Here is an 11,488-nt window from a genome sequence, read left to right on the forward strand (position 1 = left end):
AAAAATAAGATAGTCCCTCAAGATGCCCAGTCTAATAACTCATAGCCAAGAGCCACTAAACCAAACCAGAAACCCGGTGCTGTCGAGTTGATTCCTACTCATAGCGACCCTAAAGAATAGAGCAGAACTGTCCCCACAGTTTCCAAGGCCGTAAATCTTTACAGAAGCAAACTGCCACATCTTTTTCCCACAGAGCAGATGGTGGGTTCAAACTACTATGTGCCACGTACTGGTCTAAGCCTTTTAGACATTATTTCACTTAATCCTTCTAAGAGCCCTATGAGATAGATGTTATTATCACCATTTTAGAAATGAGGAAACTGAAGCTCAGAGAGGTAATTTAATCTAGGTTACTAAACTAGTAAATGACAGAAGAAGGATTCAACTGAGGTCCACCTTACCTCAAAATCTGGCCTTTCCCTAGTATACCACAAAGCTGAGCTATGGAAACATGCGTGAGGAAATAATACATTCTATGGGGCAGGAGAGAGGGCATGGCAAGGAAGAGATCAAGGAAAGTTACCAGGAAAACAGACATTTGAAAGAACAGATGGTGTCTAAGTTCTGGGCAGGTGTCTCCATCTGAACCTCTGAAACAGCTCCCATACCCGCACACAACAATCGATTACCATGATAACCAGCTAACTAGGCTCAAGGATACTCCAGTAGTTTTCTATCTGGTGGGCTTTTCCAGTCTCCTCCTACTCTATCATTGGAAACAAATTAAGTTTCCTAAAATGCCTCATTCACCATGTTAAAGAACTTCTGTGGCTCCCTACTGCCTCAGGGCACAGAGGATTACCAACATGGGCATTTACGAGCAAATTACCTAACCTCTCCCGAGCTTCAGTTTCCTCGTGTGTGTCGAGATAAAAATCCTAACCTCTAACTCAAAAGACTAAGAATTAAATGAAGACGCTGTATACCTTGCACAATGCTTGATTCAAGTATGTGCGTAGTAAAGGTTGTTTCCCTTTCTGCCTGTCCCTACACACCCAGCTCAGTAAGGTATTTGGCTTCAAGGACAGAGTAAGTATTTCCAGGATCTTCTCAAGGCAAACGGAGAGGAATCCAAAAGGAAAAAAAGCTGTTCATTTGTGGTTGTTTGATGTCCAGGAAATCACTGCTCACCCAGAACTGTTCCTTCATCTGTAACCTACACACCCACAAACCATCTACTCTTTATTTTATTCTGTCTTTTAGTCATTTGAGTAAGGATATTCAAATAGTTCAATTTTTTTTTAAATATATAAAATCATACTGTGAAATGTCTCATTCCCGTTCTGTCCCCCATCTACCCAATTCCCACTCTACTCCCACCAACCACTTCTATGAGTTTCTTGTGTATCCTTCAAGAGTTTGTCTTAAAATTAGGCTAATGTTTTACAGGTGTGTTTACAACGGAAGTTTTGGCAGCGTGGTGGGAGGGAAGTGAGACCAGAACTCTATCCATCCTACTTTATATTAAAGCTATCTTTCACTCATTCAAAAAAAAAAAGTACTTATCATATACTGGGTACCTATTATAAACCAGATACCAAGTATAACATAACTGAGTACCCTTCAGCCCCAGAAACGCACTTAATGCTTTACACAATTGTCTCCTTTGACCCTCACAACAATCTTAAGAGGTAGGTTACTAATTACCGCCTCCATTTTACAAATGAGGAAACCGAGGCACAGAAAGGTAACTTGCCCAAGCAAGAGAGCGAGGAGTGCTTTGAACCCAGGCCTGTCTGACTCCAGAGTCCTCGCTCTTAACCATGACGCTCTACCTCGGCAAAACAGAGTCAGTCCCTGCACTGTTGGAGCGCAACTTGATGTGGGAAACGCGCGAGAGAAGGGCAGACAACAAAGAAATACGTAATTACAGACTAAGAAAGTAATGTGAACGAAACGAATTTGGTGCTGTGACGGAATAACAATGGGGGCCTACTTTGGAAGGTGGGGGGTGGGGTGTCAAGAAAAGGCCTCTCTGAGAAAATGACATTTATGATCCGCTTGGGAACCGCTTAGAGACTGCAATGATGACTCCCCCACCCAATTCACGAAGGAGAAACTCCAGGCTCATAGACACTAAGCAAACTCGCCCAGGGTCCCCCAGACGTGTAGACGTGGCGCAGGGCAGGGAGGATCCAAGCTCTGGGCCCAAGGCTCGTACACGCCATCAATGCCCATGGCAGCCCAGCTCCGCTCGGCCCCAGACCGAGACCTCTAGCCGTCCGCTGTCCCCAGCCCGGCCGCGGCTGACAGCAACTGAGCTGTCCGCAAGGAGACCCCGTGGCTGGCCAAGGGGGTCCTGCCGGTCCTTCGGTGGCCAGAAAAGGCCTCTTCTCCAGCCCCCGCCAGCTCCCGCCTGGTCCGCCCCGCCCCGCCCCTCCGGGCCGGCCTCATACCTGCACGGCCCGGACCAGGCCCCGGCCGGTTAGCTGGCCCTGCCGCAGTTGCAGCAGAATGTTTTCGGGCCGCGGCCGACCGCCCCATCCGCCCCAGGCCGCCGCCGTTGCTGCCGCCCGTCGTCCTCGGCCGGCCCCAGACCCAGCCGCAGCCGGCGCCGCCGCCATGTCTCCTCGTCCGACAAACAGGAAGCAAGCGGCCCCGGGGCCGCGGAGAATTCTACGGGGCGGCGGAGGGGTCGACCATAGCGCCCCCAGCGGGAGGACGGCGGAGGAACAAGCCGCGTGGCAGAAGACGTGCGCGCCGCGGGGGATGCTGGGGAATGTAGTCTCGTCTGGGGCGGTGCAGGTGGGAAAGACACGTGGCGTTATCTGCACCCAGCTGCGCTCGTTTTTTCCTGCCCTTCGGTTCTCACATCTTGGCGAAGTCCCCCGAGATCGAAGACAAGTGCCTGCGTGCGCACTTCCCCATTTCTTGCCCGTTTGGGGAGGTTTCAGGCACCTAACCAGGAAAAGACCCTGGGCTCCAGACCGGGAGTCAGGATGCTGGATCTGATTCCTGCCTCGCTACGAACCAGACCAAGGCACCACGCTCTTCCTCAGAGCCTTATCTCCTCGCCAGTTCATTCAATCGATAATTCCTGGGAGTCTGTTCAGTTAATAGTTTCTAGGGGCCTGCTGTGCGCCTTCACCAAACTGGTCACTGGAGATATAGTGGTAAGTAGAACAGCATAGGTCCCTGTTATGATCGCATGCAGGCTACAAGGGAAGACAGCAACAAACAGGATAAGCCACGAAGAAAAAGGAGCACAATGCTATGAAAGTACTGGGGATGACAACAGGTTGTTGTGAAGTTAAGTGAAATAAGGGAAAAAAACCAAAAACCAAACTCACTACCTTAGAGTCAATTCCGACTCGTAGTGACCCTATAGGACAGAGTAGAACTGCCCCATAGAGTTTCCAAGGAGTGCCTGACAGATTCGAACGGCCGACCTCTTGGTTAGCAGCTGTAGTACTTAATCACCACTATACCACCAGGGTTTCCAGGTAAAGGAAAGGGATTGGTAAATTGTGACATCATATTCTCTGTCAGAGGAACCATGTCCTAATTACTCCCTACCAGATAGTTTGTTCTCTACTTTGAGTCCATGCCTTTTATGGTTGTTTATTATTTTGGCAAACGTTTGCAGCAGGATGGAGTTATCTCCTCCCTTAACTTCTTCGTGGGAGGGGTTTTTTAAAGATAAATGAAAGGTGAATGCTGGGTGTGGTGCAATAGGGAATGGTGGAGACTGTGACTCATAACTAAGGTTACTACAATTTATCACAAAAGCCAGAACACTTTTAAAAAATGAAAATGATATTAATAATTACACCGGAACAGCAGGCCTATATGGGGACTGTCTCAGCAAACTGGGAATATGGTCACCATCCTTCTGTCCCATCTAAAAGAAGCAGCCTCTACTAACCTCCAGTGGATTGTTGCTGGATCATCTGACTTTTCCAGAAAAGCCAAAAACCTGAATTTTCATGTGAAATTCCTCAATTCTGAACATTACAAAGGCCAAATTAACCCTGCCTGTTTGTGACTCCTGGAATAGGGAAATTAGGAATAAATCCATGTATAAACGGGAGTTTAGTATATGGCATAGGAGATGTTTCCAATCAATGTGAAAAGGAGAAAAAGTTTAGGTCTTTAGCCTCACACCAAAAAGCTAAAATGAATCTCAGACATATTAAAAGCTAAATATAACAAAATCAAAGAGTTCAAAGACTGGATTGTGGTGATACTTGTACAACTCTGTAAATTTACTAAAAATCATTAGATTGTACACTCAAATTGGCACAGGACTGGACAATGTTTAGTTTTGTTGTACGTGGGGTTGCCTTGAATGGGGATCGACTCAATAGCAACTAACAACACTCAAAATGAGTGAACTTTATATTTAAACTATACTTCAATAAAACTATTAAAAATCAAAGTATAAAAATATTAAAAATGAATCTATGAGAATACTTTTATGACTTTGAGGTAGAAAAGGCCTTCTTAAGCCTAAAACCTAGAAGCCATAAATAGGAAAAGATTGATAGATTTGACCTCATCAACATTATAACATTCTGTACAAGGCACAATAAACAACCATAAAAGGCAATTGATACCCTAGGAAAGAGTTAATACCACAATTTATGAAGAACTTCCTGTCCCCTTTCCCTGAAATTCTCACTACCATCACCACTACCCGCCCCCCACCCACCCCAGCTCTCTGTATGGCTTCTTCCATCTAGTTCTCCAGGTTTCTGTTCAAGGAAAGGCCTTCCCGGACCACACGTATAAAATAGCATCCTTTACACACTCCATCTTCCCCCACGTGTTTGTCAGTTTGTAGTACTATGGGGGCTTGCCTTTTGCTGTGATGCTGGAAGCTATGCCACCGGTATTCAGATACCGGCAGGGTCACCCATGGAGAACAGGTTTCAGCTGAACTTCCAGACTAAGACAGACTAGGAAGAAGGACCCGGCAGTCTACTTCTGAAAAGCATTAGCCAGTGAAAACCTTATGAATAGCAGCGGAACATTGTCTGATATAGGGCTGGAAGATGAGCCCCCCAGGTTGGGAGGCGCTCAAAAGATGACTGGGGAAGAGCTGCCTTCCCAAAGTAGAGTCGACCTTAATGACGTGGACCTAACAATAACAATAACCACACACTCCATCTTAGCCCCTGCTTTGTTTTTTGTGTTTTTTCATAGCACTTCTTTCCATCTGACCTATGGTTGTCTATTCTCTGCACCTCTACCCCCACCCTCAACTGGAGTATAATTTTGGTCTGTTTTGTTCTCTGCTGCATCCATGCCCAGCACTTAGACCAGTACCTGGCACATAGAAGGTGATGGAATATTTGCTGATTGGATCAATGAATTAGTGAACATATGCATGAACTCTTTACAAAATTATAAAGAAAAGCAAAACAATCCAATAAAAAAAAAAAAAAACTGGTAGATAACCAAAAAAACCCAGTGCCATCGAGTCGATTCCGACTCATAGTGAGCCTATAGAACAGAGTAGAACTGCCCCATAGAGTTTCCAAGGAGCGCCTGGCAGATGGGTAGATAGGAACAGGCAATTCACAAAAGAAAAGCAAAAGGCCAATAAATATGTACATACATGCCCACCCTCAGCTCTACTAGTTGTAGAAAACCAATGCTGAGAATATAAATTGATATACATTTTTGGAAAGCAATTTTTTAGCAGTGTGAATTAAGCCATAAGGAAGCCTATGCCTTTTGATCAAAATTACTCCTTTAGGAATCTTTCCTGATGATATTATTTGATATGGATGATGCTTTACATATAAAAGTGCTTATTGTTGCATTATTTGTGGTAAAAAAAAAAAGTTGGAAACAATGTAACTACAAAATAGGAAAATGGTTAAATAAATTATGGTATTTCAATATAATGGAATATTTGAGCCATTGAATATCATTTTTTACAAAATAAAATACTAAGATTTCAAATAAAAATCAAATATGCATAACACCATGTAGATCTAGGAATTTGTATCTCAGCAATAACTAAATATAACAAGATCTATTACTAAAATAGCACTGTATTTATATGTAAAAATATTGTAAGTAATCCAAATATCTATCAATAGGTGACTGGCTAAATATGGCCCATCCATGTAATGGAATACTATACAGCTACTAAAAGGAATAGGGACACACACACCACTGGCAGGGACAGAATCTGTTTCCATTGAGTCGATTCAAATTCATAGTGACCCTGTAGGACAGAGTAGAATTGCCCAGTAGGGTTTCCAAGGAGTGGCTGGCTGGTGGATTTGAACTGCCGACCTTTTGGTTAGCAGCCAAGCTGTTAACCACTGAGCCACCAGAGCTCCATCTGCAACATAGGTAAGTGAAAAAAAAAATTCATGTAAGACCAATACATACCATGTGACCCCATTTGTGTAAAAAAATTATATACTTATGTACATTTATATATATATTACATAACCTGGAAGATTACGCACCAAGTAGTACTAATTATCACTAGGGAATGAAATAGGAGGTGGGGGAAGAATGTTGATTTTCTTAACGTTTATACTTTCATATATTTGCATTTTTATTATAAGCATACACTAATAATTAAAAAACAATTTATATATTTTTTAATTTAAAAGTCATAGATTATAACTAGATGGAAAGATTCTCACCACACATTGTTGAGAGAAAAATAAAGCAAGTTACAGGGGAATAGGTATTTTATGGTCCCATTAATATAGCATTAGACATTCCTACTCTATGTGTTTATATGCATAGAATTATCTGAAAGAAACATCACCAAAAATGTCATCTATGGTTATCATAATGCAGACATTTCAGGTGACTTCTGCTTTTATTAACATTTTTCATAATTTTTTTTTTTTTGCACAGGCCATGTATCATTTTTACAATCAGAAAAAAGGGGGATCTTTTAACGTTAGAAATTAAGAAAAATAGAAAAGTCATTTCCGGGGATGCCAAACTGGGCATTGGTAAGTTGGACTCCTACCCGATGCCTGTCTGGAGAGCAGCCAGCCTTCCCTGGGCAATCGACAGCCCGGGGGTTCCGTCCAGAGCTCTTCAAGAGGCAGATGGCTGAGTACACTCTCATTCTTGTCACAATGAGGAGACAGGACCCTGACAAATTATACAATCCAAATGGCCCTCCAGGCATCCCTTGGCACTCCATTATGCTGGTGACAAGGCTTCCCATCTCAGCTTTGACCCATCTGCCAATGTCACTTTCCATTCCTAAATTTGTAGTTTCCTCAGTCCAGCCTGGCCCAGGGATCCCCTAAAGTTAGCTGTTTACTGAGTCAAAAATAATCACATCAAACTCAGTCCTTAAGGACACGATATGACTAAGAAGTAAGGAGACAGGTTTCCAGAAACCTCTAGGCAGTCTTTCAATGTCATTTATGTTCTGCTCCCAGTTTCCATTGAAACAATCTGTGAGTCTCCCACCACCAGAGGGCGTAGTACACCTCCCTCTCCTTCACCACCACCCCCCCTTTAAAAAAAAAGGAGAGGCCAATCCTGTCAATTTGGGTCAGCATTAGAAAAACTGGGGCTCCCAAAATGGCTATTTTTTTTTTTTTAAACAATCCCAAATGGTTTAACCAAACATGGTGATGTTACTCAGAGAATATTACCTCTTGTAATGAACTGTCAAGTTTTTCTCAGTTGGGCAGACAGATTTTCTGGAGCAGTTTCTTTTTTAATCGTTTTTTTTTTTTTTTTTTTTAATACAGAAGTTCATTTTAATCAAAGAAACTGGCACAGTTTTATTCAGGCCGTGAAAACAGCTGTCCCATGCAACCACGCGTTGTTCTGTGGTGGTATTTTTTACAATGAGCTTTTTTACATTCCATATCTTATGTGCAACTTCTCAATGCTTTGTTTAAAAACCTATACTAACTACTGATTTACGTGCCAGGCACTATTCTAAGTGCTGACAATAAAGAAAAAAAAGTTCTGACCCTCATGGAGTCATACTCTGGTGTAAGAGCTACATTTTATTGAGCATTTACCATTGGCCAAACACTTTATTTGAATTCCTATTTTCCCTAAGGAAAACCTGGTGGCGTAGTGGTTAAGTGCTACAGCTGCTAACCAAGAGGTCAGCAGTTCAAATCTGCCAGGTGCTCCTTGGAAAATCTATGGGGCAGTTCTACTCTGTCCCGTAGGGTCCCTGTGAGTCGGAATTCACTGGACAGCAGTGGGTGGGTTATTTTCCCTTCACATGAAGAAGAAGGCAATATCAGGATTGGAGGAAGACTCATTAATAACCTGCGATATGCAGATGACACAACCTTGCTTGCTGAAAGCGAATAGGACTTGAAACACGAAAATCAAAGACTACATACAGCTTCAGCATGGATTATACCTCAACATAAAGAAAACAAAAATCCTCACAACTGGACCAATAAGCAACGTCATGATAAACAGAGAAAAGATTGAAGTTGTCAAGGATTTCATTTCACTTGGATCCAAATTCAACGCCCACGGAAGCAGCAGTTAAGAAATCAAACGACATATTGCATAGGGCAAATCTGCTGCAAAAGACTCCTTTCAAGTGTTGAAAAGCAAAGATGTCACTTTGAGGACTAAGGTGTGCCTGACCCAAGTCGTGGTATTTTCAGTCACGTCATGCGCATGCAAAAGCTGGACAATGAATAAGGAAGACCAAAGAACTGCCGCTTTTGAATTATGGTGTTGGAGAAGAATATACCATGGAGTGCTGGAAGAACAAGACTGCCTTGGAAAAAGTACAACCAGAGTGCTACTTGGAAGCGAGAATGGCAAGACTTCATCTCCTGTTCTTTGAACATGTTATCAGGAGGGACCAGTCCCTGGAGAAAAACATCATGCTTGGTAGAGGGTCAGCAAAAAAGAGGAAGACCGAGATGGATCGACACAGTGGCTACGACAGTGGGTTCAAACATAGCAACGACTGTGAGGATGGGGCAGGACCAGGCAGTGTTTAGTTCTGTTGCACATAGGGTCGCTATGTGTCAGAGCCAACGCAACAGCATCTAACATTTTCCCCATACGTTTTTGAGGGAAAAATTTCAAATCTACGGAAAAGTTTAAAGAGTAGTACTATGAACACTTATATATCCTTAAAAAGGACTCATCAATTGTTAACATTGTATTTTATCTTTATCTATCTAGTCTATCAAATCTGTCCATCTTTCTATTTTGTCCATCTATCTTGTCTATCTAGCTTGTCTGTCTATCTATCTCATGCCCCTTCCCAGTCAACTCCTGCCCCTCAGGCAACCACTGTTGTGATTTTTATCATCATAGATTAGTTTTGACTATTCTAGAATTTCATATAAATGGAGCCATATAGTACGTGGTCTTTTGTGTCTGGCTTCTTTCATTCAGCATAATGTTTTTGAGATTCATCCATGTTGTCCTGTAAAACAGTGTTCACTGCTTTGTATTGCTGGGAAATATGTGTATTGAAATATATGTCAAAGTCTTCTTTGTCATAACAGTAACATCATTTGGAATGCTTGAATAGGCTTGAGGTATTAGAACAGTGTCCCCAAGAAATCTCTAATCTAATTCTAAGAATGTAAAAAAAATACATATCCGTTATGGCCAAGATTCTTACCCAAATGTTACCTAAAAATAGCCAATATAAATTAGTTCAGAAAATTGTTAAAGCCATCCACTTGTGGTATTTCTGTTATAGCAGCACTAGATGACTAAGACATATATGTCGGGAAAAAAACAGTCAGACACAAAAGACTACGAAATTCTAGAACAGTCATAAGTAATCTATGATGACAAAAATCAGAACAGTGGTTGTCTGAGGGGCAGGAGTTGACCAGGAAGGGGCATGAGATAGATAGACAAGATAGACTAGATAAAGACAGATTAGACAGATAAAGATAAAATACAATGTTAACAATTGATGCTAAGTCTAAAGGATATATGAGTGTTCATGGTACTACTCTTTAAACTTTTCTGTAGATTCGAAATTTTTCCCCAAAAAACGTATAGGGAAAATGTTGTTGTTAGATGCCTTTGAGTCAGTTCCAATACATAGTGACCCTATGTGCAACAAAATGAAACACTGCCTGGTCCTGCCCCATCCTCACAATTGTTGCTATGTTTGAGGCCGTTGTTACAGCCACTGTGTCAAGCCATCTCATCAAGGGTCTTCCTCTTTTTTTTTGCTGACCCTCTACTTTACCAAGCATGATGTTTTTCTCCAGGGACTGGTCCCTCTGATAACATGTCCAAAGAACGGGAGACAAAGTCTCGCCATCCTCGCTTCTAAGTAGCACTGTTGTTCTACTTCTTCCAAGACAGACTTGTTTGTTCTTCTGGCAGTCTATGGTGTATTCTTCAGCAACACCATAACTCAAAGGCATCAGTTCTTTGGTATTCCTTATACATTGTCCAGCTTTTGCATACATATGAAATGATTGAAAGCAATGAAAAAAAACTTTGAAAATATTTTCCAAATGAGATTGCTTTTCATTTGGAAAAATGAATTTCATTCTTGTATTCTTACTATGGAAACCCTGGTGGTGTAGTGTTTAAGAGCTACGGCTGCTAACCAAAGGTCAGCAGTTGAAATCTGCCAGGCGCTCCTTGGAAACTCTATGGGGCAGTTCTACTCTGTCCTGTAAGGTCGCTGTGAGTCGGAATCAACTCAACAGCACTGGGTTTGGTTTGGTTTTTTATTTTTACTATGGAAACCCTGGTGGCATAGTGGTTAAGTGCTACGGCTGCTAACCAAAGGGTCAGCAGTTTGAATCCACCAGGCACTCCTTGGAAACTCCATGGGGCAGTTCTACTCTGTCCTGTAGGGTCGCTGTGAGTCGGAATCGACTTGACAGCACTGGGTTTGGTTTTTGGTTTGGATTCTTACTATCTTTTTTTTTTTTTTTTTTGCTAAAGATCATTCAAAAGCAGTTGTAGCAGTACATCGACAGGGAACCGCCAGAAATTGAAGCCAGATTCAGGAGAGAATGTGGAATAAGGGATATTATGTCAGATATCAGAAGGATCATGGCTGAAAGCAGAGAATACCAGAAATTTACCTGTGTTTTATTGACTATGCAAAGGCAACTGTGTGGGTCGTAACAAATTATGAATAACATTTTGAAGAACAGGAATCCCAGAACACTTAATTGTGCTCTTGAGGAACCTGTACTTAGACCAAGAGGCAGTTGTTCGAACAGAACAAAGGGGTACTGGGTAGTTTAAAGTCAAAAAAGGTGTGTTTCAGGGTTGTATTCTTTCACCATACTTACTCAATCTGTATGCTGAGCAAATAACCCAAGAGGCTGGACTATATGAAGAACGCAGCATCAGAATTGGAGGAAGGTTCAACTTACTCTTTCTTTACCCACAACAACATTCTTATTGTCTGCTTCATACTTTACTTCAAGACAACCAGCCAACTTTGATATGATAAAGTAAGTAGTATGGTCAGCTCTAAGACACACTTGTGGCACAATGGTTAAGAGCTCAGTTGCTAACCGAATGGTTGGTGGTTCAAACCTTCTGTGATTGTTAAGATTGT

At 42.2% G+C, this 11,488-nt stretch overlaps 1 protein-coding gene across 3 annotated transcripts in view; it reads right to left on the reverse strand.

Moving 5' to 3' along the window:
• The window catches only part of TRPC4AP (transient receptor potential cation channel subfamily C member 4 associated protein), an 82,576-nt gene extending 79,997 nt beyond the window's left edge, over positions 1-2,579 (reverse strand). For all 3 annotated transcript variants that reach the window (XM_064276012.1, XM_064276011.1, XM_010591634.3), the window contains exon 1: positions 2,397-2,579. In XM_064276012.1, coding sequence (XP_064132082.1) covers positions 2,397-2,564 — 168 coding nt within the window. In that variant the 5' untranslated portion in view covers positions 2,565-2,579. The remainder of the gene's footprint in view (positions 1-2,396) is intronic.
• Between the last annotated feature and the right edge of the window lie 8,909 nt (positions 2,580-11,488).

Source organism: Loxodonta africana, chromosome 24 (genome assembly GCF_030014295.1).
Source record: "Loxodonta africana isolate mLoxAfr1 chromosome 24, mLoxAfr1.hap2, whole genome shotgun sequence".
Lineage (NCBI taxonomy): Eukaryota > Metazoa > Chordata > Mammalia > Proboscidea > Elephantidae > Loxodonta > Loxodonta africana.